This window comes from Sebastes umbrosus, chromosome 5, assembly GCF_015220745.1.
Source record: "Sebastes umbrosus isolate fSebUmb1 chromosome 5, fSebUmb1.pri, whole genome shotgun sequence".
NCBI lineage: Eukaryota > Metazoa > Chordata > Actinopteri > Perciformes > Sebastidae > Sebastes > Sebastes umbrosus.
In genome coordinates, this window is record NC_051273.1 from 804,240 (window position 1) to 830,443 (window position 26,204).

At 40.1% G+C, this 26,204-nt stretch overlaps 1 protein-coding gene across 1 annotated transcript in view; it reads right to left on the minus strand.

Annotated features, from left to right (window-relative positions):
* Window positions 1-550: 550 nt before the first annotated feature.
* Window positions 551-26,204, minus strand: part of oca2 (oculocutaneous albinism II) — a 56,086-nt gene continuing 30,432 nt past the window's right edge. Inside the window, exons 16-23 of the mRNA XM_037771058.1 lie at window positions 25,391-25,448; window positions 25,127-25,235; window positions 20,131-20,258; window positions 18,802-18,861; window positions 17,944-18,048; window positions 17,106-17,199; window positions 14,396-14,489; window positions 551-1,415 (exon numbers count right to left, since the gene is read on the minus strand). Of these exons, the coding sequence (XP_037626986.1) occupies window positions 1,328-1,415; window positions 14,396-14,489; window positions 17,106-17,199; window positions 17,944-18,048; window positions 18,802-18,861; window positions 20,131-20,258; window positions 25,127-25,235; window positions 25,391-25,448 (736 nt within the window). The 3' untranslated portion in view covers window positions 551-1,327. The remainder of the gene's footprint in view (window positions 1,416-14,395; window positions 14,490-17,105; window positions 17,200-17,943; window positions 18,049-18,801; window positions 18,862-20,130; window positions 20,259-25,126; window positions 25,236-25,390; window positions 25,449-26,204) is intronic.

Here is a 26,204-nt window from a genome sequence, read left to right on the forward strand (position 1 = left end):
TACGAGTTCATGAGCACAGTATCGGACCCGATACCCGATAGATACTGGTATCGGTATCGGTGCATCCCTAAACTCAAGCGAGAAATGTGCGTGTCTCTGTGTGGTGAAAGCCTCTCAGTGTTGAGATCGTCCTCCTGTCCTCACTGACGTCCTGACGTTGTTGAATCAGAAATGGAGGATAAATAAATCTTGTGTGTGTCTGTGGTCACCCAGAGCTACGATAGTTCATCATCTCTGTCCAGAGAGCAGAAACCACAGACAGTCTCTGGTAGAAACAACAACGTCTCTAGATGACGTCATGTTGAGTGTTGATGGAGCAGCTGCACAGCCTGGCTCTGATCCATCCAGACTCCATTCACAAAACAAGCATTTTAAAAGTTGTCTGATTATTTCATTGATGATGCTGAATGATTTCATTATTTCAGCATCATGTTGATCTGTTTATTGATATTAAATCACAGCACATCTGTTTATTCTGGGTTCATACCGCAGTAGAGACGTGTGGCTGCTAGATACAGTCAATGTGATGACGCTGTATGTGAATACAGCTCGCCGCCGGGTGACGTTATGAACCCAGACACGACGGCGTTTGGTTTTCTTCTATGTTTGATGGAGGAAGTGGAGGAAAGAGAAGTTGTTGGTATCTATGGAGACGAGCTCCTCCTCCTCTCCGGCGCATCTAGAGCGAATGAACATGAATGATACCGGCGGTCCGACTCACGCGAGTAAAGCGAGGCGAACATTCGCTTCGCTCTTGGTGTGAATGCAACATAACAGCATTTACATTTTCTACATGAACTAAATCATTGAGTTTACATGAGATCATCGTGTACACAGTACAATAGATAGTATATAATGTTTGTATTTAATCATCCTGCTACTCTCCAGTTTGATTGATGCTGTTATAAAATCCCTTTCACCGGGTATCGTGGTTCCTTTAAGATATCGGCGTACGGTTTGGTAAACCGGGAGTGAAACGTTTGAATAAAACAAAGTGATCGGTGTCCTAAAGGTCTCTAAAATCAGTGGAATACAATTAATTGGGAAGGGTTGCTTTTTGTAAACAGACCACGTAGTTTTCCATCAGAATCACTCACTGAGGCGGCAGCACCATGAACAGCAGTACGGAGTCCGGCAGGTCCAGTTCCCTTGGATCGGCTCTCGTGAGGACTAAAGGTTTGATAAAGGTGGTGAAACTGAGTCAAAGACATCTTCCATAACATGTCTGCTGTGCTTCCTGTAGCGCCTGTATGAGTCTGATTAGTCAGTCAGGTGACTTTAATCACAGTAACCGTCTCTTTGGCTCCGGGACACCCGTCGTAGAGGACTACATGTTCCATCCCAGTCCGATGTGGGTGGCCAGCAGGTAGCACATCCCGATTATACACGTCATTATCATCATGGGGAACCCTAACCTGTAACGAGCAACAACACATATTCATAATGGTTAGTTATACTCAACTAGTCAAGAATCAAGGATTACTCAAAAACAAAACAATGGCTTAAATAATGAATAAAGTAGGGATATTTAATACTGATTAATTGCACGATTGTCCATAGTTACTCGCACATTTATTATCTGTTCTAAATGTACCTTAAAGGGAGATTAGTCAAGTATTTAATACTTTTATCAACATGGGAGTGGGCTAATATATATGCTGCTATAATAATATGCTGCTTTATGCAAATGTATGTATATATGTATTATTGTAAATCAATTAACACAAAACAATGACAGATATTGTCCAGAAACCCTCACAGGTACTGCATTTAGCATAAAGATTTAGCATGTCTGAAAAAAAGTCAAAAAAAAGTTTTTAGAAAAGTCTGAAAGAAAAGTCTGAAAAATGCCGAACAAATTTCCAAAAAAAGTTTTAAAAATGTCTGAAAAATATCAACATTAAAAAAAAAAAAAAGTCAGAAAAACATTTAAAAAAAAGTCGAAAAAAAGTATTAAAAAAAGTCAGAAAAATGTCCGACAAAATATCAACAAAATGTTTTTTTTTTTTAAATATCTGAAAAAGGTAAAAAAAAAAAAAAAAATCCAACAAATATCCAAAAAAAGTAAAAAGAAAAGTCAGAAAAATATCCGAAAAATCTGCTCCAATCATAACATGGCAAACTGCAGCCCAACAGGCAACAACAGCTGTCAGTGTGTCAGTGTGCTGACTTGACTATGACTTGCCCCAAACTGCATGTGATTATCATAAAGTGGGCATGTCTGTAAAGGGGAGACTCGTGGGTACCCATAGAACCCATTTACATTCACTGATCTGGAGGTCAGAGGTCAAGGGACCCCTTTGAACATGGACATGACAGTTTATCCTCTCCAACATTTAGCATTAGTTTGGAGCGTCATTTAACCTCCTTCATGACCAGCTAGTCTGACATGGTTGGTACCGATGGATTCATCAGGTTTTAGATTTCATATGATACCAGGATCTTCACTCTAACTTTAAAACTGAGCCGCTACAACCTAAAGATCACAAGTTGCGTTAACTTTGACAGCCCTGATATACAGCATATCATATATATATATCATAGATGTCCATGTCTCCACTGCAGTCAGTGGTTTCTCTTCATGCAGTATATATGTTTTTCACGCAGAAACTTGAAACAATCCAACATAACACACAGTATATAAATAATGTAAAGTGTTAAAGGCTGTACTGAAACACTTATTTCATAATGTTCAGTTACTTTGTCAGAAAAATAATCTTTGTCTCCATTTGTCTCCATCAGACGAACGGAGCCGACCGCCTGCAGCAGCGTGTTCATGAATAAATGTTTGATAAGGCGGCGTTTACTTTTACTATGTCAGCTGATATCACAGCCTCCCTCTACAACGACTCCAGAGGACCATTAAGACTGTGATGGATGTTGGAGCATTTCATCTTCTTCTTCTGGACAACTTGTGAACCAGAATAAACACGTGGACCAGAGCTCCAGTAAACTATTTAATCAGAAAGGTTGTCTGGTTGTGAATGCTGATGCATCAGCACGGTGAACGAGACGGGGTGTCGACATCGCCGCAGATTCCTCCACTGAGGACAGTCCGTCCCGGGAATCCCATCTGTCCCCGCAGGGAGAGAGGGCGCGGTGCGCAGCGAGAACTCCATGGCCCCGGGCAGCGGCGAGGTGCTGATGTAAAACTCACGGTCGGGCCTTTCCGAGCAGACCGCGGTCGCGGCGCACCGGACGATGATTTCATTTGAATTAATCTACACAATGGATGATTATGATTGGATAAAGATCCACACTCTGCCTGCCGACTGCAAAATGTGGATAAATATATTGTTCAGTGTTTTTTTTATTGCGCATCAACCTCACGTTTACACACGTATTGTCGAAAGAAAATAGACTTGAAGCGTAATTAAACACTTGAGTTCAGCTTGCGGTTCCGTGAGACGCAGCTGAGACGAAGCTGAGCATACAGCTGCTGACCAGATGAACATCTGGAGAGGAAAAACACTGCTGACTCCCTCCAGTCTGGATGGGAATTATTGAAACATCATCCGTTACCGTGTTGTAATATAGGAGCATTTGCCGGGTATACAGTGATTCACGACTTTAAAAAGAAAGTGAGACAGGGCCGTAAAGTGGGGGGACAAAGGGCCCATTGGTCTATTACACGCTTTGGCGTGATGCCGGATAAAGCTGGTACAAATCAGAGTCTTGCTCAAGGACGCATCAAGACGAAGGTTTGTCTTCGTGCGGACTCCAGGTCAGGACCAATGAGATGTTAAAACAGACCAAATGAAATTAAACACTCTAAAAGCCTTCTGGTGCACAGAAACAACGGACCGCTCTGAAGTTGGACACCGGGGACAGACTAGAGTTTGTTGTGATGTTTCCTGTTCTCATTATAATAACAGAGATTCAGTTATTTATTATTATGATGACTAATATTCAGTCATTATAAAGACGATCGATGCCATTAAAGTAGAGCAGGAACCTGTAAAAGTGAATTACTGTACGCCAGACGAGTTCTTCATTCCTCCATTAGTATCATGAATATGGAATGTGTCCTCAGATGACTGCAGACCTGCAGATGGTCGGTGGTTTGGACGTCTACCATGTCCTACATGGACACATGGCTGCTCCGACGGCCAGAGATCTGTTGGCCTCCGGTCTCTGACACACAGATCCCTTCAGGAGGACGACGAGAGACACAAACTACATGTAGACGGAGATTCATCTCTGTCAAAGCAGGGAATTAAAACCATAACACGCCGACTGAAAGATGAACTCCTATTAAAACATCATTTAGAGCAGATGTTGCTCACATGTGTGCTGCTGCAGCGAGTCAATGATAAACCAGATAATAACCATAAACCTACTAATGAGGGTTCACACCGCTGTTTATTAACTCTCAGATTGAGATTAATGACCAAGTGATAACAGACAGTTAGTTCTAATGCACGGCCAATTATGATGATGATGATGATGCTGATGATGCTGATGCTGATGCTGATGCTGATGCTGATGATGATGATGATGATGATGATGATAACAGAGGGGTAATGGGCTGTTTGTCTCATCAACACAACTTTATATTCTATTGTGTCTGAGTGTAGTTTTATTTTCTCATCACAGTAACGACGGTAACTCTGTCAGGTCAGATTAATATGTGAAATATAAAGTTTAACAGCGTGAGCCGGGTCTTCAGAGAGATGTAAAAGGTTACGTGTGTTTTCTGTTTATCGGCAGCATTTCTGCTCCGAGGATGTAAAAGTCGGACACGACTGTTTGAGTTCAGTTAACACTGATGTTCAGTGTTTGATGGACGGTGACTCACAGGTGACCAGGACTTTCTTATGTTATGTCTTCTTACATATGAACTTTTATGGAACCTTTTATGGAAATATGTAAAATAAAGTTGAGGTGGGCAGGGCCGGTTTAAGGCATAGGCCATGTAGGCGGTCGCCTAGGGCGCCAACTTCTGGGGGGCGTTGGTCACCCTCTAAAAAATAAAAATAAAAATAAAACAAAAAGAATGGCAGTGGGCGCCCGTCCTCATTTTATTCATTGAGGTAACAAATGAACAAATAAATAAACAAACAAACAAATACACTTTTCACCTCTGTAACTCCCGTTATAGTCAAACAAAAACAGGATGTTGAACAGATAAATAAATAACTGAATAAATAAATAAATTAAAAAATGTCATTAAAGGCAGCAAAAATAATATTAAAAATAAATGTAGTCATAATAATTAATTGATAAAATGTGACATAAATTGCTATTTCTGTTTTAATCTGCTTCTTTATTTATTTATCTTTGTATTAATTCCCTTATTTATATTATATTATAATATTATTATTATTATATTTCCCCTTTTATTTTTTTATAATATATATATTTATTTATTTATATATTTACATTTTTTATTTATATATTTTTATAATTTTTGTAATTCTTCTGTTTAATTTTCCCTTTTATTTATTTTTTTAAATGTATTTATTTTTACTATAATATATATTTATTTATATATTACAAAAATTTAATTTATTTTTATACATGTTTAAATGTATTTATTTATTTTTGCATTTATTTTATATTTATGTATTCATTTTTTAATTTATTCTTTATTTATTTATTTATTTATTCATGCATGTATTTTTTGTATTTATTTATGTATTTATTCTTTATTTTATTTATTTATTTTGGCATGATTTTGCATTTCACTCCTTATTTATTTCCCCTTATTTATCAGATGCCTCGGTCGTGACAAAGCGTCGTTTTTTGACGTATAGATGTAGCTGACCTGATACCTGATTGAGGGTCAACAGCAGCCGCACAATTACAACAAACAGGTTTTTAGTATTTATGACTGATTAAAGGAGGACATTTTGCAGCTTGTGGCTAAAACTGAAAACTAGTTTCAACGTGTATTTCACTGTGCAACATGTTAGACGGTCCATAAACAACAACAGGACAAGTGAAGAACCTGTTGGCAGAATGACGGAGCGCCCCAGAGACGAGACAGAGAGAGTTCTCATCGGTCTGATCAACAGCGTCTCAGTTACTCACATTAAATGTGGTCAAATCCTCAACTTTAATTAAAGATCCCTGAGTGGCTAATTAAGGCTGTTATTAAATGAGTTCCTTATTTAACATATTTCTGACAGCTGGGAGAAGTTAAATGTTTGGAGGATTTCATGTCTCACAGACAAAATGAGAGTTTAGTTACTTGATGCAGCGCCGCCCTCATTAACTAGTAACATCTTTTAAGGGAGATTAGTCAAGTATTTAATCCTCTTATCAACATGGGAGTGGACAAATATGCTGCTTTATGCAAATGTATGTATATATTTATTATTGGAAATCAATTACCATCACAAATCAATGACAGATATTGTCCAGAAGCCCTCACAGGTACTGCATTTAGCATAAAACAATATGCTCAAATCATAACATGTCAAACTGCAGCCCAACAGGCAACAACAGCTGTCAGTGTGTCAGTGTGCTGACTTGACTATGACTTGCCCCAAACTGCATGTGATTATCATAAAGTGGGCATGTCTGTAAAGGGGAGACTCGTGGGTACCCATAGAACCCATTTACATTCACATATCTGGAGGTCAGAGGTCAAGGGAACACTTTGAAAACGGACATGACAGTTTTTCCTCTCCAACATTTAGTGTCAGTTTGGAGCGTTATTTAACCTCCTTCATGATGAGCTAGTCTGACCTGGTTTTTGTTTATTTTTTTCTGCCAAAATTAGGGGTATATCATCAGCATATTGGTGAATCAGAGGAATAAACAGTCACACAAATACAGTATGAAGTACACATATTGTATAGCTAGTGTGACATGGTTGGTACCGATGGATTCATCAGGTTTTATAGTTTCATATGATACCAGTATCTTCACTCTAGCTTTAAAAACTCTACAACCTAAAAATCACTAGTTGCTTTAAAAAAATTAGTGGCTTTAAAACGATTTTGCGTTATTATCGCATTAACTTTGACAGCCCTAGTTTATAAAGTTTATGGTTAGCTTTTCTATCTTGTTTGAATCCAACTACAAAATACTTTGTATCACACAGTTAACAACGAACTTTCTCGAATTACAATCACAGTCAAGAGTTCGTTAAATAACTCAAACTAACGGTTTCTTCACTCTAGCTTTAAAACTGAGCCATTACAACCTAAAAATTACAAGTTGTGTTAAAGAAATTAGTGGCGTTAAAACTAATTTGTGTTAACACGTTATTATCACATTAACTTTGACAGCCCTGTGCTTTTATGTAACAAAAACATTCTGCTTCAATTCATATTTGTTGGCGTTTAGCCTTTCAAAAACAACATTTCCACTGAGGTCAAACAACTGTTTGCTCTCCTGCTTCAGCCCCGTCTCATAAAAATGACATTACATGACAAACAATTAAACTGCATCATGAGTTACGTTTCGAGGGAAACGTATTTTGTCGCAGATTCCGTTTGTTTTTGACGTATCACAAAAACATTTCTAATGATAGTCCACGGAAGTCCACGTACGGAGGACGTCGGGGTGGTTATACGGGTCAAACAAACACAGGACTTTTCAACCAGGGACCCCTTTGAACATGGACATAACAGTTTTTCTTCGCCAAAATTTATCGTAAGTCTGGAGCGTTATTTAACCTCCTTCAGGACAAGCTAGTCTGACATGGTTGGTACCGATGTATTCATCAGGTTTTCTAGTTTCATATGATACCAGGATCTGACTTTTCTTCTGCCTTTCTTTCAGAAATTTTTCAGACTTTTCTTTTTACTTTTTTTGAGACAATTTCTGGAACATTTTTGGACATTTATCAGAGACTTTTTAGACTTCTTTTGGACATTTTTTCTGACTTTTTTCCTGACATTGTCCTGCAATTTTTCTGCGTAACTTTGGAGCGTTATTTAATATCCTTCAAAACCAGCTAGTATGACATGGTTGTTACCGATGGATTCATCAGGTTTTTTTCGGATATTTTTCAGACTTTTTTTTTGGAAAAACTTTCTGACTTTTTATTTGATATTTTTCTGAAATGTTTTCCGACATTTTTTTAACTTTTTAAAAAAAACATTTCAAACATTTTTCTGTTTTTCTCCTACTTTTTTTCGGACATTTTATTGGACATTTTTCTGTAATTTTTTAGGACAAAAGCCAGCGTAAGTTTGGAACGTTATTTGACCTCCTTCATTACCAGCTAGTCTGACATGGTTGTTGTCGATGGATTCATCAGGTTTCATAGTTTCATATGATACCAGGATCTTCACTTTAGCTTTAAAACTGAGCCGCTACAACCTAAAAATCCCAAGTTGCGTTAATGTGCTATTATCCCGTTAACTTCGACAGCCCTAAAATCTTCAAAATACAAATAATATATATATTAAAAGGACTGAAATCATTTAAAAAAGCTCTTCATGTGCATTTTGAGTTTCTTTTCCAGTAGTTGTGAACAGCTATTGTCGGCCCATCGTTGGCCTGTTGTATCTGTTCTCTCTCTTTTATATAAGTTCCTCTGAATCAGAAGCCACCTCAAAGCCCTATTTTAAGATGACCTTTCCAGAGCTGCCATACATCCCGTCTGCTGCTCTGGAGAAGCTGAGAGAAGCCAACAGGAAGTCCAGAGGACCTCAAGTTAATAACAGTAAATGTTAGAAATGTGTGTGTCCGTGTATTACTCCTTATTGCTACGACTATTTCCTCATTCAGATGATTCAAATTATGCCGTTTCCATTTAATATGCATGTGGAAATGTCAAATTAGTGTTTGAACTGAGGATTAATGAGGCTAGTCGAGCACTTAGGCTCATTAATAATGAGTCCAGTACGACGTGGCGCTGCATTTAAATCATAACCCAGTCAAACTTTTTTGAGTAGCTGACTGAACTGAAGTGCAAAGGTCAGCATGATTAGCATTTTATTTACAGATCAAAGGTGTAACAGGGTGTGAATAATGAGGGAAACCTCAGAGAAGTAAAATAACAGAGAAGGGTAGACATCATCGTCAGCCGGCTAAACAAAGATTCATCACGATCTGATCCTTCTGGAACGTACCTAAGAACCAGGGCTGTCATTTAGAACCGCTGCGTACGCACAAAACGGGCCCTGAAATGTGCGTACGCCACTTCCCACGCAACAGTCGTGATCTATAAAAATAAAACTTGACGGGAGAATGTGCACACCGGTACGGAAACTTTAACCCGTGCGTACGCACAGTATGGATGCACCGAGGTAGCGACGCAGATGGTGAGGCGGGGAATTGAAGCCAGACTGTAGAGATTAAATGTCATTATACCTATAATGATGCCTCTCACACATTTAACTTCACTTCATACTTATATCCTCTTTATCATAAACATTTAAAACAGCAGGGTTCTTTGTGCTAGTGAGCCATAACTATTCCATAAGCACCTTACAAATGTAAAATATCAACTCAAATCTACAATTAAATTCCGCTCAATATCTCATCAACGCTGTCTCACCATCGTAGGAGGGAACGAGTGTTCAGAGACCTCCTCACCTACAAACACCTCCATCTCTGTGTCAGAAAAACTCCTTTTCTCTGTCTTCCTCTCGCTAGTCACCGTGATTCACCGTAAAGATCCACTGATCAACAGGTTCATTCACATGCAGAAACATTCATGAGGTGCTTTGCATCAATGATGGCGTGTAGAGGGCGGAACATGAGGCGGATCCACGTGCGCACATCTCCAGGTAGACTGTGGTTTATAAAGGGAACATCGCCTGCAGGTGTATAAAGGGAACATCGCCTGCAGGTGTATAAAGGGAACATCGCGTGCAGGTGTGCGTACGCACAGTTTTATAAGTCTGATTTTTTTTTTGGTGCACGCCATTTTCGTCTTTTGTGCGCACATACAGTTTTAGTACGGATCCTACACACTGTTTTATAAATGAGACCCCTGATCCTTCTGAAACGTACCTAAGAACCTGATCTTTGTTGTGGGAGAGCTTATAAACGGATGTTTGATATCGTTTTGCTGTTAAACTTCAGTTCACTTCAATTCATCAAGACTTTTCTCTGTTTTCTGATTCTCCGTTCACCGTGGAGGCATGAGAGACGTTTTCTCACAGAATTCAAGGTAGCTCAGGGTGAGTAACTGATATACAGATGCTCATTTTGGGGGTGAATTATTCCTTTAAATATCTCATTAACATGAGACCACTATGATTTTAATCTCAGTGGAATGAATGTCAACGGAAGATGGATGGAGTGAGGGAATCTCTAAACTCTTATCCTAATCAGACAAGCTGAGGTCACCTCTACAGGAGTGAATCTCTTTCTGCTGAGTAATACCTCGTTTGCCCCATCGCAGGCTCAGCGTGACGCCACAGAGGGCAGATGGAAAAAGTTACCACAATACGGCACAGGAGCGGAGCGAGGTTCACCTTCGTCTAAAAACTCCCATCATCCTTTGTGATCTCACACATTGATTTAATTGTGTGTGATGGGAGCTCTTTGAACGTCCCGATGTAATCTCAAAGACTTTCTTTAGATAAACCAGAAGGACGTGATCGTCTGACTGGGCAGGACGTAGGACACAGGACAGCTCAGCTCCCCGTGACAATGCTTGACCTGTGACCTTTTCATTGCCACTCTGTTGCTAGGGCAACAGCTTTGGTCCAACTTTACTTCCTATCAGCTACTGCATTACCAAACACTGCAACAGGAAATACAAAGGGGCTCGTCTAGTATGTTTATGTTGTCAAGTTTGAAAAGGTCTATTCAATGAGCAGCATGACTAGTGTTTAAACATGCATGCAGTGTTCAGCAGTTTGTGAAATAGTTAGTCCATGTAATTGTGAACCAGGAAGTATAGAGAGCAGTGAACGGCGTGTAGCGAGGAGGTCGGGGTGGATGGGTGGGTCCAAAAACGTTGGTGCCCCGTGTGAGGCAAGAAGTCAACGTTGATTTATTTGTAACTTCTGAACTTCAGTTACAGAACTTCTGGAGTTATTTTAACCCAAACCACCATCTTTACCTAAACCTAACTGAGGAGTTTTATTTAGAAAAGACTGGAGTGGAAATTGACACGTGCGTCACGTGTTGCTGGACAACAACAGCAGCTGTTTTTCACACTGAGCACTAATGGTTCCTATGTACCCGGTTTATCTGGGCTCTATCTGGACTCTGTCTGGACTCTATCTGTACCATCCAGGACATACTGTATAGACTAGGTGCTCCGCAAGTTAACGGTTGATCGGAGGATGATCGGGGTCTGGAGGCATGAAGGAAGCAACGGGGACCACAACAACTAACTGCTGAGGTCTTCAGGGTCATCTTCCTTTGTGATGGTCTATTGTGATGGTCTATCAAAAAGGCATCCAGGTCCCCAGTGGGCTCATCTGGGCCCTGAATGCAGCACCAGTCGGTCCCAGCTGCCTGGAGTCGCAGACGGACGTCTCCCCCCCGTTACCTGTCTCTCTGAACAGCTGTGACCCTCGCCGCAGACACAGCCAATTACAGGCAGCGATTCGGCCGAGAGCAACGCTTCAATCTCCTCGCTGTAAACACGGCTACGGAGGCAGAGAGAGAGAAGTGGAGCTGACAGGCTGCCACTGTTCTCATGCAGACGGACACGTCTCTGAGCTGTACGAGAACTAACTGCGATGACATTTCCCTCTTAATTCTATCATTTGTTTTTACTGGAACAGAGTGAGAAGGAAACAGGAAACTAACGATGACCGGGTAATTGTGCATTTGTTTTTCTTTACAACACCAAAGGTCACATGTTGTTATTATTCGGCTTCTCTCGCACAATCTCACACATACAAACGACGGCAGAACGCCAGCAAACAGACGGGTCCTCCTCGTAGGGACTCTGTGAAGTCAGCAGCAGTGATCAATCCCTGTCACTCGGTCCAGTGGAAATGTTTTCTAACCTTGGCTTTCACCACATCATCCACTCATGTACGTTCAGTGACTACACGGCGGCGGCTCAGCCACAAACCCTAAATTATACGTGTCAGAGTGAACGGCGGCCCCGCTGTGAGAGTTTGATGTAAATCCTTCTGCAGACATTCAGACATCTCAGCCTCTCCTCATTGGAACAAACAGAACACTTAGTCGTTATAAATCAGAGAACATGCTATTACCGAGCGGTTACATATTAAACCTCATCTGTCTTTCAACATCACTGACCACTTCCACTTCTCCAACGAGCCGACCGTACAGTACGTCTGACTGTTACGTCACTCTGATGAGAACGATCAGAGAGCAGGTGTGAACTCTGGAGGCAGCGTCCTCTCCATCCTGCTTCACATGTGACTTCTTCTTCTTTTTCACCCACCAGAGATCTCAAATCAAATCAAGCTCTCTGTGAGTGTTTCACTCAGTTTCAACTCAATCAGTCAGTTAGAGGGGTTTTTATATATCAAGCACATTTTGTACCAGTTCCTCCACACTGACGGGGAACAGGTCGCTAAACCTGCACAAATAAGACAAAAAGAAACTGCAATTCTCAACTCTCAAATGCATTCCGAACTGAGCTTATGTGATCAAAATGTACGGTCCGATCGTCAGCCGCGACCTGAGTGATCACACTGTGCGGTCCGATTGTCAGCCACAACCTGAAGGATCACACTGTACGGTCCGATCGTCAGCCACGACCTGAGTGACCACACTGTACGGTCCGATCGTCAGCCACGGCCTGAGTGACCACACTGTACGGTCCGATCGTCAGCCACGACCTGAGTGACCACACTGTACGGTCCGATCGTCAGCCACGACCTGAGTGATCACACTGTACGGTCCGATCGTCAGCTACGACCTGAGTGACCACACTGTACGGTCCGATCGTCAGCCACGACCTGAGTGATCACACTGTACAGTCCGATCGTCAGCTACGACCTGAGTGACCACACTGTACGGTCCGATCGTCAGCCACGACCTGAGTGATCACACTGTACAGTCCGATCGTCAGCCACGACCTGAGTGATCACACTATACAGTCCAATCGTCAGCCATAACCTGAGTGAACACACTGTACGGTGCGATCGTCAGCCACGACCTGAGTGACCACACTGTACATTCCGATCGTCAGCCACGACCTGAGTGATCTGATCACACTGTACGGTCCGATCGTCAGCTACGACCTGAGTGATCACACTGTACGGTCCGATCGTCAGCCACGACCTGAGTGACCACACTGTACGTTCCGATCGTCAGCCACGACCTGAGTGATCTGATCACACTGTACGGTCCGATCGTCAGCTACGACCTGAGTGATCACACTGTACGGTCCGATCGTCAGCCACGACCTGAGTGATCACACTGTACAGTCCGATCGTCAGCCACGACCTGAGTGACCACACTGTACGGTCCGATCGTCAGCCACGACCTGAGTGATCACACTGTACAGTCCGATCGTCAGCCACGACCTGAGTGATCACACTATACAGTCCAATCGTCAGCCATAACCTGAGTGAACACACTGTACGGTGCGATCGTCAGCCACGACCTGAGTGACCACACTGTATGTTCCGATCGTCAGCCACGACCTGAGTGATCTGATCACACTATACAGTCCAATCGTCAGCCATAACCTGAGTGAACACACTGTACGGTGCGATCGTCAGCCACGACCTGAGTGATCTGATCACACTGTACGGTCCGATCGTCAGCTACGACCTGAGTGATCACACTGTACGGTCCAATCGTCAGCCACGACCTGAGTGACCACACTGTACGTTCCGATCGTCAGCCACGACCTGAGTGATCTGATCACACTGTACGGTCCGATCGTCAGCTACGACCTGAGTGATCACACTGTACGGTCCGATCATCAGCCACGACCTGAGTGATCACACTGTACGGTCCGATCGTCAGCCATGACCTGAGTGATCACACTATACAGTCCAATTGTCAGCCATAACCTGAGTGAACACACTGTACGGTCCGATCGTCAGCCACGACCTGAGTGATCACACTGTACGTGTAAAATAGAAATTCTGGCTGTTGACAGTTGTCAATAAAGATTTGTTTTAAAGCTCCGAGTCAGGTAAAGTGTGTTTGCTAGCAGAGGTTTGTACGGGTCACAATGCTAACAAAGCAGAAACGTGCTTCCTCGATCGGTTCTGTAAAAGCTAAACTCCTATCCTAAGATAAGATAGGATTTTTACCTGAATGCAGTTAAGAAACATGTTTCTGTGACACCAAAAATCTGAATTGTGAGACTTTTCTCTGAATGTTATCAGGCAGCTCGATACACATTGTTGGCATCTCCTCTCGCAGCATATGAAGGACATTAACATGTGAGTAGCCCTCTGGGCAGTAAAGCATCCTCAGTGATGCACAATCTGACCAGCTAACAATAAAGCAGCTCTGGGTTTAGAAACATGGTGTTTAGGACTTTATTATGTTATGTTGGTTTAGTGCTGAAGAGGAAGAGAGGACGTACCTGAAGAACTCGATGAAGGAGAAGCCGTATCCGTGTTGTTCAGCTATTCCTGCACACACGACGTTGGCTGATGCTCCGATCAATGTGCCATTTCCTAAACAGACACATAAACAACATTAATCATTAAACATTAAAACAACATGAATAAAACAAATAATAAGGTTGCATAAAGTTGAATCAACCACTTCTAGGGACCTTTACTTGGATAGTTGTAGGTTATAAAAAATCAGTGTAATGAAGGGCTCAAGATCGGATATCTTTTGGACATTTTTGAATATTTTTTGGATATTTTTTGGATATTTTTGGGAAATTTTTGGGATATCTTTTTGACATTTTTTTTACTTTCCCTTGGACATTTTTTGGACATTTATTTTTTAACTTTTTTTTTAATTTGTCGGATATTTTTCTGTCATTTTTCAGACATTTTTCAGATGCGATAACGTTTCCTGTCCGTGACAGAGTTAGCATGCAGCTTTAGCTCTGCTCTGTCTAGCTCTGCTTTTCCTGTCAATGTGTGAAACCCAAAGTGTTTCCATCTTTACTGGATGTGTAGTGTTTACCACGCTGGATTTAACATGTGAGGCTGCAGGTCGTATCCACGCTGACCCTCCAACGTTTTAGACTCTCTGAGGTTTGTTTTGGTTGACGGATACGGAACAGATATGACGTCACGTCACTCAGACTACCACAATAAAAGCGGTAACTTCCTTCTACCTCCACATAGACTCACATGAAGCAGATATATCGACTCTGACATTAAAACATCATTTAGAAATCGAGAAGGAAAAAAAAGTTGTGATCCACCCCTAATAAACAGGGTTAAGGTTAACAGTCTCACGCTTGGACGTGCTAACCCATGTTTTAAATATTGAGGTTTTAGTGCAGATGCATGTGTTTGGGAAGTAGTGAGCATTCAGCTGAATAAATGAGACTTGGATTATACTACTCCAGCTGTGTGAGAGTCTATAGACAGATGTTTTGATATAGTTTTGCTGTTGTTAAACGCGGCCAACATTCACTTCAATCCATCATAACTGATATACAGATGGTCATTCTTTTAACGTCACGTAAAGTTATGAAGAGCACATTACAAAGGATTCAACATTAATGCACAGCTATAAGAATGTTAATAATAATCTTTCATGGTTCTGTCAGTAGCCTCTGTCCAGTATAAAGTCGTACAGTCTCTAATCTGCTGAAGGCTGCTGATGTTTTGACAGTCAGGCTGCGTATCCGTCCTGCCGTTCGATACCGCTCACATCTCAGACGGTGTCAGCGTGTGGATGGAGCTGGGCAGTGGCGACATCATACTACCGATCGATACGGACCTGTCACAGTAGAGTTGATTAAACTGAGACACTGTGACAGCTCTCTAACTCTGTCTTTGTGTTTGTGTCCTTCCCACCCAGACAGAGCCACGCTGAGCTGGAGGTCGCCGGGCCGCCGTCGGGGCCGCCAGGGCCACTGGGGGACACCAGGGCCGCTGGGTCGAGTCTGAACGAGGCCTTGAGCTGCTCAGCCTGACCTCCCTGGGGACGGACCCAGCTGCACACAGTCAGCTCAGCGTGGCTGTCACCTGGATCGTATGATGTCTCCTTCTGGCAGAGGCCATCGATAAAGATCCACACCTTTCAAACAGGGAATAAAGTCCCTGCTGACTGGAAGCGTTTCTCTTTGTTCGGTGTTTTTAGCCCCAAAAAACAAACCGTCTCATCCTCTGTTTTTATATAAAATAGAGGTTTGCTCAAAGAGATGTGGATCTCTCTCCAGCCCACGCTGGGGCTTTCTCATGGCGAGAAGAGATCAGATTTACCGCTCAGGGCTCAGTTAATAAATTCCAGAAAGTATGGCAACCGTCCTGGACTACTATAAAAATGTCTACACTTCAAGAAATATAACTCAATGCCTATAACTGATAACCACAACTTCATAGTATCGTTGTAGAATCTTTATTTTATTTATTTTACTATGTGTTTTTTTTGTATTATTTATACTCTTCACAGCATTTGTTATTATTATTATTATTATTATTATTATTATTATTATTATTATTATTTTATAAGTAGTATTATAAACATTATTAATATTTCTTTTATTCATTTACTTTACATTGTATTTTTTCTATTTCTATTTCTTATTTTATTTTATTTATTTATATTCTTTACAATATGTGTTACTATTATTATTATTATTATTATTATTATTATTATTAATATTATTGTTATCATTAATCATATTTATTTTATGTATTTATTTTAGCATATTTTTTTCTATTGTTACACAGTATTTTATTTATTCATATTCTTAACAACATTCATTATTATTATTATTATTATTATTATTATTATTATTGTTGTTATTTTATTTAGATATTTTACCATGTGTTTTTACTATTATTGTCTTTGCAATATGTGTTACTTGTATTATTATTATTATAATTAATATTATTAGTATCATTAATATTAATGCTTTTATTTATTCATTTGACTATGTGTTTTTTTCTATTACGTTATTTATATTCCTTGCAATATTTGTTACTAGTGTTATTGTTATTGTTATATTTATTATTTATTATTTATTTTTTGTGTTGGCCAGTGTCCCAGTGAGGTGTGGTGGGATACAGATGTTGACATATTGTATAATGTACAATGTGTAAATGTTTGAACAGCCAATAAAAGATTTGAATAATACTAATAAAACAGAGGCTTACCCCCGAGACAGGCTCCCATGGCCAGGGCGTAGATGAGCGGTTTTACTGGCAGGTTCACGTCTGCATCCTGACTCAGGTTGATGAGAACAGGAATCTGTGAGTACAGAGATAAAATGGAAATTATTAAAAAAAATACACACAGCTGTTAGTGTCTTAACCCTTCTGGCAGAAAATCATTTTATATGCGTTATTTTTCCAAAAATAATTTTAATAACAAAATGATTTCAGCTAAGTTTGGTGTCTATAACTCAGTAAATAGTCTGAAACGCTCTAATACATATACATACAGTATGTACGCAGGGGCTCCATCTATGTGATGGGTTTTACATGCAACATGCAGCAGCTGATGAGCCACATCAGATCCCTCCGACAGGCTGTTCTCAATCGTTTTGGATTGTTGGATTATTTTCTGAGGAATTTACTTCCCTTCCTGCATCTCCTCTGAATATGAGTCTACAGACGAACCATTAAAGCGTCCGTGTGCAGCGTAACCGTGAACACTTCCACCGTTTCCTGCTGGTGAAACCAGATGTTGCGTGACTGAATACTGGTGTGTATACCACTTTAACAAACCGTACTAACGGAGGATGCATACACTGAACACGTAGCCGTATATCAAGAAAATACAAATCAAACCCTCGCTGAGTATTTACAGGAACTAAGAGAGAAAGAAAAATACTGTATACTGATGATGAAATGGTTTACATTTGGTCGGCTGCCATAGAATCGTTTGTGCTTAAAGTTTGAAGGAATAATTCAACATTTTGTGAAATATACTTATTTGCTTTGTTGCTAATAGTTAGAGTAGACATTAAAGCATCAGGCTGAAGCCTCTCACCATGGTGGCAGTGAAGGGGATGTTGTCGATGAGAGAAGAAGCCAGAGCCGAGACCCACATCACCAGGATGATGGCGATAGCCAAGCGCTGGTCTTCTGGCACCGCCTGAGAGGTGGAGATAATAACAAGACAGAGACAGATAACTGCTGTTTCACCGACACTCTGATGCACACATCACCCCCCCTTCAGCCCATCACTGATTTAAATCAAACACACCAATTACGTTCATTCGTTGACACTGAGCCTGTCTTCAGGGAGGACAGGATGTCTGACTGTGTGACACGACCACGGGGGGGGGGTGGCGGCGGCGTCTTTGAGTTTCATCTCTGAGCTCCGAGCGAGGCCAATTCTCCACCCGTCACAAGCATGATGTCGTTTCAACCGTCTCCTCTTTAAGTATGCATGGCCGGGTTTAAGGAGGCAATATCTCCTCCTTTCACCTCGTCTCAAGAGAGGAAGACCAGGCAGTCCTACCCAGCATGGTGTCCACTGTTTGGGGAGGCGGAGCAGGTCATAGCACCCCCCCCCTCCCACCTGTCAGGTGTGATCATTAGACTTATAGAGGCCCAACATCCAAACACCAGCTGACGTACCCATTACTGCTGCTAAGAGACGCCTCGCTCACATGATGCACACAGGCTAGAATATTTCTGAACGTTACCTCAGACCCATTCCACCGCTGACCGGAGTCACATGTAAACAAAACATAATGGAATCCAGAGCTGTGCAGAACAAAAAGGATCAATATGCATGAAATGCAATATCATGTCACCTGTGCCCAATTAACAATTCTGTCCAGTTTGCAGGGAGCCCAGAGAGACGACCGGTAACGTTTGAGAATCAAAGAGGAAGACTCACCTTTATAAGCAGCGCCGTCTGAACTCCAATGTAGTCGATGAGCTGCAGCTGGGCCAACGCCTGAAGAATGAAGAGGGGAGAAGATTAATATGAAGGTCTGAGGAGAATTAGTTAGAGGTGGGATTGAACCAAGAGAAGAAAAGCAATACCGTTTTTATTTCCATTATAGTAGACAGAGATGGATCTATTGTTGTTATAGTTACTGACACAGAGAACAAAAAGATATTCACACACTGGTGGACGTTTCTACACCTTAATACCGCTACCTCCAGGTACAAATACGGGACTTTCACTTTGGAAAATCTCTAAATGAATACAATAAAGATGTTTGATTTTCAGCATGTATGTAGTCAGAGATGTCCTGAAGTCAAATATATCAGAATCACTGTCATGAATTATTTATTATCCAGCAACCCAAAGACCAAAGAATAAAGACATTTCCCTCACAGATTAGTGGGATTTTATTTTTAATGTATAATGTTTTATTCTTCTGGTGAATATAATTTAATCAATCTTATTTCCATAGATGTATTTAGTATCTACAGTTCCCTTTGTTAACACCTTATTTTGAAAAGCGGACGTAGTCCCACATGTCTACTTCCTCTAACTTCTCCAAGGTGGTCTCTAGCTCTCCCGTCAGCTCCGTTCTCTTTATCATCCATGGTCAGCTCCATCGGGGCCGTTTCAATGCAGAGAACACAAATGTCAGTATCTGGGTGCTCTACAGTCGTAGCGTCGGCCCATTTGACCACGGAGACGAGAGCGACGGCCGGCTCCACCGCCACGTTACCGCCATACCATAACGTTTCCTGTCCGTGACCGAGTTAGCATGCAGCTTTAGCTCTGCTCTGTCTAGCTCTGCTTTTCCTGTCAATGTGTGAAACCCAAAGTGTTTCCATCCTTTACTGGATGTGTAGTGTTTACCACGCTGGATTTAACATGTGAGGGTGCAGGTCGTATCCACGACGACCCTCCAACGTTTTAGACTTTCTGAGGTTTGTTTTGGTTGACGGATACGGAACGGATATGACGTCACCTTACTCAGACTACCACAATAAAACAGTAACTTCCTTCTACCTCCACATAGACTCAGATGAAGCAAATATATCCATTCTGGCATTTAAAAAATCTATTTTAAAATTGTAAAATAAATTAATTGCGATACTTAGGGGAATCAATATTTAGTCTGTAGTAAAGATGTTTGTCAGAGGAGAGTCCAGCTTCATTTATCCCAGTTCTGGCTCACTTTTCATTTCATATACTGTAAGTATTTATTAAAATCATATACATGGTCTTTCAATCAATACTAGAAATATGTAAGTTAAATACCTCCATCAGAACGAAGAGGCCAGCGAAGAACAGTAACGTGGCCCACTCCACCCGGTGCAAAATGATCTCAAAGTCCTGGATGTCGGCCAGAACCAGAAGCCACAGAGAGCCCAGGATGGCGATCCAACCTGAGAGACAGAACCAGAACCAGACGATTATTATAATTAATCTGTTCAAAATATAGAATATATATATAAAGACAATCATCTAATAAACAGATCATAGCATGAAGTACTTGTTGGAAACAGTGAAAGAAGTATGGTTTGGTCTGTCTTGTTGGGTTCGATGAAGCGTTCAGGATCACAAACGTGTCGTTTCAACACCTTCTAGTCCAGAGGACAAGAGTTGGCAGCAGCCAGCTGATATTTACAGCCGGAGAGTGTTTTTGAGGAGTGTGCATCCACTTGGAGAAGATTTGATTAAACAGGTGAGCGGCGGTAATTGCCTTCGGCCGAGGCCTTCGGGGAAATAATTTCACAAGTGACGGGAATTAGTGAAGAAAGAAGAGCGATGGAAGGACACGAAGAGGAGAGTGGCAGAGGGAAGACTGAAGACTGAACAAAGCTTTCAGACGTATAGAGTCGTCGTCTCAGAGACATCTGACTGGACACGGCAGGTTACTAACTCCTGAACGGTCGTGTATCTACAGAAGCTAGAATAGTTCTGCAGGTTAAAGGGACAGTGTGTAGGATCTGGTGACAGCTAGTGGCGAGGTTGCAGATTGCAACCAGCTGAAACTTCTCTTGTGTCGGAGAACTACGGTGGCCGACGCAAAAACGTGAAAACATGAATGTCCCTATCTACAGCTGCAGCTCTGGATTATTTAAGTAATCAAGTATTCTACTAATAATTCCATCGACAAATCAAATAATTGAATAAAAAATGCTTTTGCATTATTGAGGAGCAACAGTTAATATACACAAAAGAAAATAAGACGGGTCTCTTAAAATGAGAAACTAATTGGTTTCGTTTTTAGAAAAATTTACATTTTTATTGCTTAAATTGTAGACAATAATATGTAAGATTAAGGGCTGTCAATCGATTAAAAGAGTTAATTCTGATTAATCACAAATTAATTACACATTTTTTATCTGTTCTAAATGAACCTTAAAGGGAGATTTGTCCAGTATTTAATACTCTTATCAACATGGGAGTGGACAAATATGCTGCTTTATGTAAATGTATGTATATATTTATTATTGTAAATCAATGAACAACACAAAACAATGACAGATATTGTGCAGAAACCCTCACAGGTACTGCATTTAGCATAAAGATTTAGCAAGTCTGAAAAAGAGTCTGACAAATGTCTGAAAAATATCAACAAAAAAAAGATTTTTAAAAAGTCTGACTAAATGTCAGAAAAATATCAGAAAGAAACTCAGAAGAATGTCCGACAAATGTCTGAAATATGTCTGAAAAAAGTACGACAAATATCCATCAAATGTCCAACTGTCAGAAAAAAAAGTCAGAAAAAAAGTCAGAAAAATATCAGAAAAGAGTCAACAAAATGTCTGAAAATTGTCCGAAAATATCAGAAAAAAAGTCAGAAAAATTTCCTACAAATGTCCGAAAAAAATACGACAAATGTCCAACAAATGTCTAAAAAATATATTTTTTTAAATATTAGAAAAATACTCACAAAAAAGACAGAAAATATCCCAAAAATCTGCTCCAATCATAACATGGCAAACTGCAGCCCAACAGGCAACAACAGCTGTCAGTGTGTCAGTGTGCTGACTTGACTATGACTTGCCCCAAACTGCATGTGATGATCATAAAGTGGGCATGTCTGTAAAGGGGAGACTCGTGGGTACCCATAGAACCCATTTACATTCACTGATCTGGAGGTCAGAGGTCAAGGGACCCCTTTCAACATGGCCATGACAGTTTTAGTGTAACTTTGGAGCGTTATTTAACCTCCTTCATGACCAGCTAGTATGACATGGTTGGTACCGATGGATTCATCAGGTTTTATCTGACATTTTTCAGACATTTTTTTTAAACATTCCTCAGGCTTTTTTTCCCCAATATTTTGCGAACTTTTTTTTTCTATTTCTTCCAAACCTTTTCAGACTCTTTATCGAACATTTTTCTGACTTTTCTTTCGAAATTTTTCGGACATTTTTTTCCAAAAGTTTTGTAGACTTTTTTCCGAACTTTTTTCAACTTTTTTTTCAACTTTTATTCGGACATTTTCTGACTTTTTTTCAAAAAATTCTGAGCTTTTTTAAAAAAATGTTTCTACTTTTTCAGACATTTTCAAACATTTTTCAGACTTTTTTTCAGTTTTTTTGGACATTTTTGTCACGATTTTGTGACTTTTTTTCTGATTTTTTATCGGATATTATTCAAACTTTTTATTGGATATTTTTCTGACATTTTTTTCTGACAAAACCCCTCACACATTCACTGATCTGGAGGTCAGAGGTCAAGGGACCCCTTTGAAAATGGACATGACAGTTTTTCCTCGCCAACATTTAGTGTCAGTTTGGAGCGTTATTTAACCTCCTTCATGACCAGCTAGTCTGACCTGGTTGGTACCGATGGATTCATCAGGTTTATAGTTTTCTAGTTTCTTTTGTCAAAAACAACTGATCAGTTGATTGAATAATAAAATGTAATTTCAAACTTCCCTGTAACATAAGTAGATAACTGAGAATAAGTGTCCCACTAACCACTGCAATGTTCTGGGATTCCTTCAAGCAACAGAGGACAAATAATAGCGATGAAAATACGACGTTTATGGATATTTCCTGCGGCTGCATCCTGAACAGAGACAGCAGCAGATAACAGACCTGAAGAGCTCTCCAATTAAAAAAGAGCTTTTAGGCGAATCTGAGCCGTTTATGATCGACTCATCTATCATCGAACGACAACAACGTCTGAGGCAGGAAATGTGCTGTGAGAAATGTCCACAGAACAAACACAAGGCCAAAAGATAAAGAGGTTTGTTCTCCGGCTCGAGTGTCTCGTTCACTTTGATAAGAAACTGTGATGTTTCAGAGTATGGAGGACCGAACCTGCCAAAATAAATGAATAAATAAATAAATGTCTCGATACATAAGTAAATATGTCATTAAATATAGCAAAAATAATATAAAAAATAAATAGAATATAGTCATGCACTCTGACCCCGTGACGACACGCGTTGGGTGACATTTGCATTTCTCATTTGCATAATGAGGCAGAAATGCATAAAGAAATATAAAAAGAAAAGAATACAGAAATAAATAAGTTATGGGGAATAAATAAGGGGATGAATGCAAAAGGAAAATCCTGCATAAATAAATGAATAAATACTTAAATAATAAAATAAATATTAAATAAATAAAAAGTAATGCAAAAATAGTAAGTCAAGAGTATTAAGAAAATAAATGAATAAATAAAAAATAAAAGCAATAAATAAATAAATATATTTTAAAATGTATTTAAATAAAAATAGAAATTAGGAAATAAATGAATAAATGCATAAATACATAAATAAATACACACACTTAAATGTAAATAAATATTAAATAAATAAAAAAATATGAATAAAAGTAGAAATTAAACAGAAGACTAAATAAATAAGTGAATTAATACGAAGATGAAATATTAAAGAAGAGAACAGAAATATCAATCTATGTAATATTTTAATAATTAATTAATAGCTACACTAATTATTTTTGCTACATTTAATGACATATTCATTTATCTACCAAGTCATTTATTTATTAATAAAAAAAAATATATATTATTATTATTTTGGCAGTTTCTGTCCTCCATACCAGAGATTCAAAGTAATTTAAATGTTAGAATTTAACCAAAGGAAGAGAATATATTATTGAATTATTATTACTATTGAATCTCTTTACTATCTAGACCGAAGCTGTAGCTCACAGATAACCACGGACACACGAGAGGGATCAGATAACCACGAACACATGAGAGGGATCAGACCAGACAATAATCAGACTGTTATTAAATCTTACCGTTTGGAGTTAATGAACTTTTAATGAGGCTCAGTTTTTAAAACACATGTGAATGAATAGACGGCGCTCGCCGCAGTTGTCGACCCCAACCGCGACCTTGCGTGCATCAATGAGCGGCGTGTTTGGACGGGCGTCTGTCCTCCGCGGGGACGGCCGACACGCTGCCGCGGGGTCATTCCCATTTAATAAGTGTCACCGAGAGACGACCTGAGCAGCGGCTGTAATTAACGGAGCATGTTTGGTGACGGAGGCCTCGGCGGCAGGGTGGCGGCGAGCGGCCATCGTCATTTAGGGATAGTGTTAGCATTAATGAGACGCCGTTGAGGTCGTCACACCAGAGACATCACAGTCAGACGAGATATAACCTCAACCTCACACACATGTCCACATTTACTAACGCGCACAAACAACTCCTTCTCACTCTCAACTCGGCAAATACGACAGCGTGGAGCTCTCTGGAGGTCGGTCTGTAGACGAGGGGCTTTTATTTTTGAGATTTTTAATCTCAATGAGTTTTTTACTCCTGGTTAAATAAAGGTTAAATAAAAATGACTCGCGCTCTTATAAAGTATTCTAACTCAAACTTTCCAACTTGTAGATTTACACTGGATGTCACGCTAAGAGGAAAGGCTTTTGTAGAAGAGGTAAGAGCGCAAAAACAAATTACAAGTTGGAAGCTTATTGGTGGTGACGTCAAGTCGTGTGACTCGGGATGCACCGATACGATACCAGTATCGGGTATCGGGTCCGATACTGTGTTCATGTACTCGTACTCGCAAAACAGCTCCGATACAAATGTGCATACTGTAGTTTTGCTGGAACATTCTTCATCCCATCTTGAAACATGAATAGATGTAAAGTGATGCGTCTAAATGCAGCTCTGTAATTTGTTGGTTGTATTCTCTAGTCAGCCGGTTATTTGGCCTCATCTCACAACATGCAGCGACAGGAAGCTGTGTTTCATAATTACATGACAGAAGCTAAAACCGCCCAGCCTGTTAAAACCAGAGCGCCGCACTTACCGAGCTCCAGATGAATGCTGGGAACGAAGGAGTTGAGGAAGAACATGAAGATCACCACGCCGAGGACGGACACGCACTTCACCAGCAGCACCTTGTCGGTGATTCTGTGCTGTGGAGGAGAACATAAACACGTTGTGTCTGAAGGAGGGAAAAGCTTTTATCATACAGCTGATGCTATTTGTCTCTAGTGAAGCTTCAAAGCTTCATTATTGAGATAGCATCACGGACGCAGCACCGTCACAGTCACAGAGGATTAAAACTCACCTTCTTCTGCAGCTCCTGGATGTTTTGCTCCCAGTTCTTGTCCTCTTGAGAGATTTCTCTGTCGGACACAGTTTTAATCTCATATTAATTAGTGTTAAAACATTTAATTACAGACTAATCACTCTCTTAAATAGAGTTTTAGAACATTAGTTATATTCTAGAGAATGGTGCCTCTACCAGCTGTTTATGAATACATAATTAATGTGCTTTTGTTAGGTAAGAAAATAACAAATCAATAACTGCTGTGACAGTCTGGAAAACATGTTGGACAAGAGGACAAAAAAAAAAACTAGTCCTGGACTTTTTAACCCAAAAACTAAATAAATAAGTTGTGTTTTAAACAATAAAATAATCTCAAATAAACTCAACTAAATGCGCATTAATGAGGATTCATACAAAGTCATCAACAATATTATAAAAAATACTGAATTCTTTGTCTCATTCACATAAAACATTCAGCCTGGTCTCCTAAAAATGACTCTCACTGACGTTTCTCCTCTTCTCCTGAAACCAAAACTCAGCATTCACTTATTTTAATTAATGTAAATAATGTAACAAACATTTTTATTTTAAGCCAAACCGTGATGTGTTTACTAAACCTAACCTAACCTCACCTCCGCCAACATAACAAAACATAACCTCCGCCAAGGCCAAGGGTGTTGGTTTGTTGGTTTGTTGGTTTATTTTATATATACATGGTATATATTGTTTATATATAAATGGTGCGCAGTGTGACTGATGACGCGTTGATGATGCGTGACCCCGCCTCCTTCCTCCTTCTGAGAGCAGAGAGATACGTGTGTGGATGTGTGGA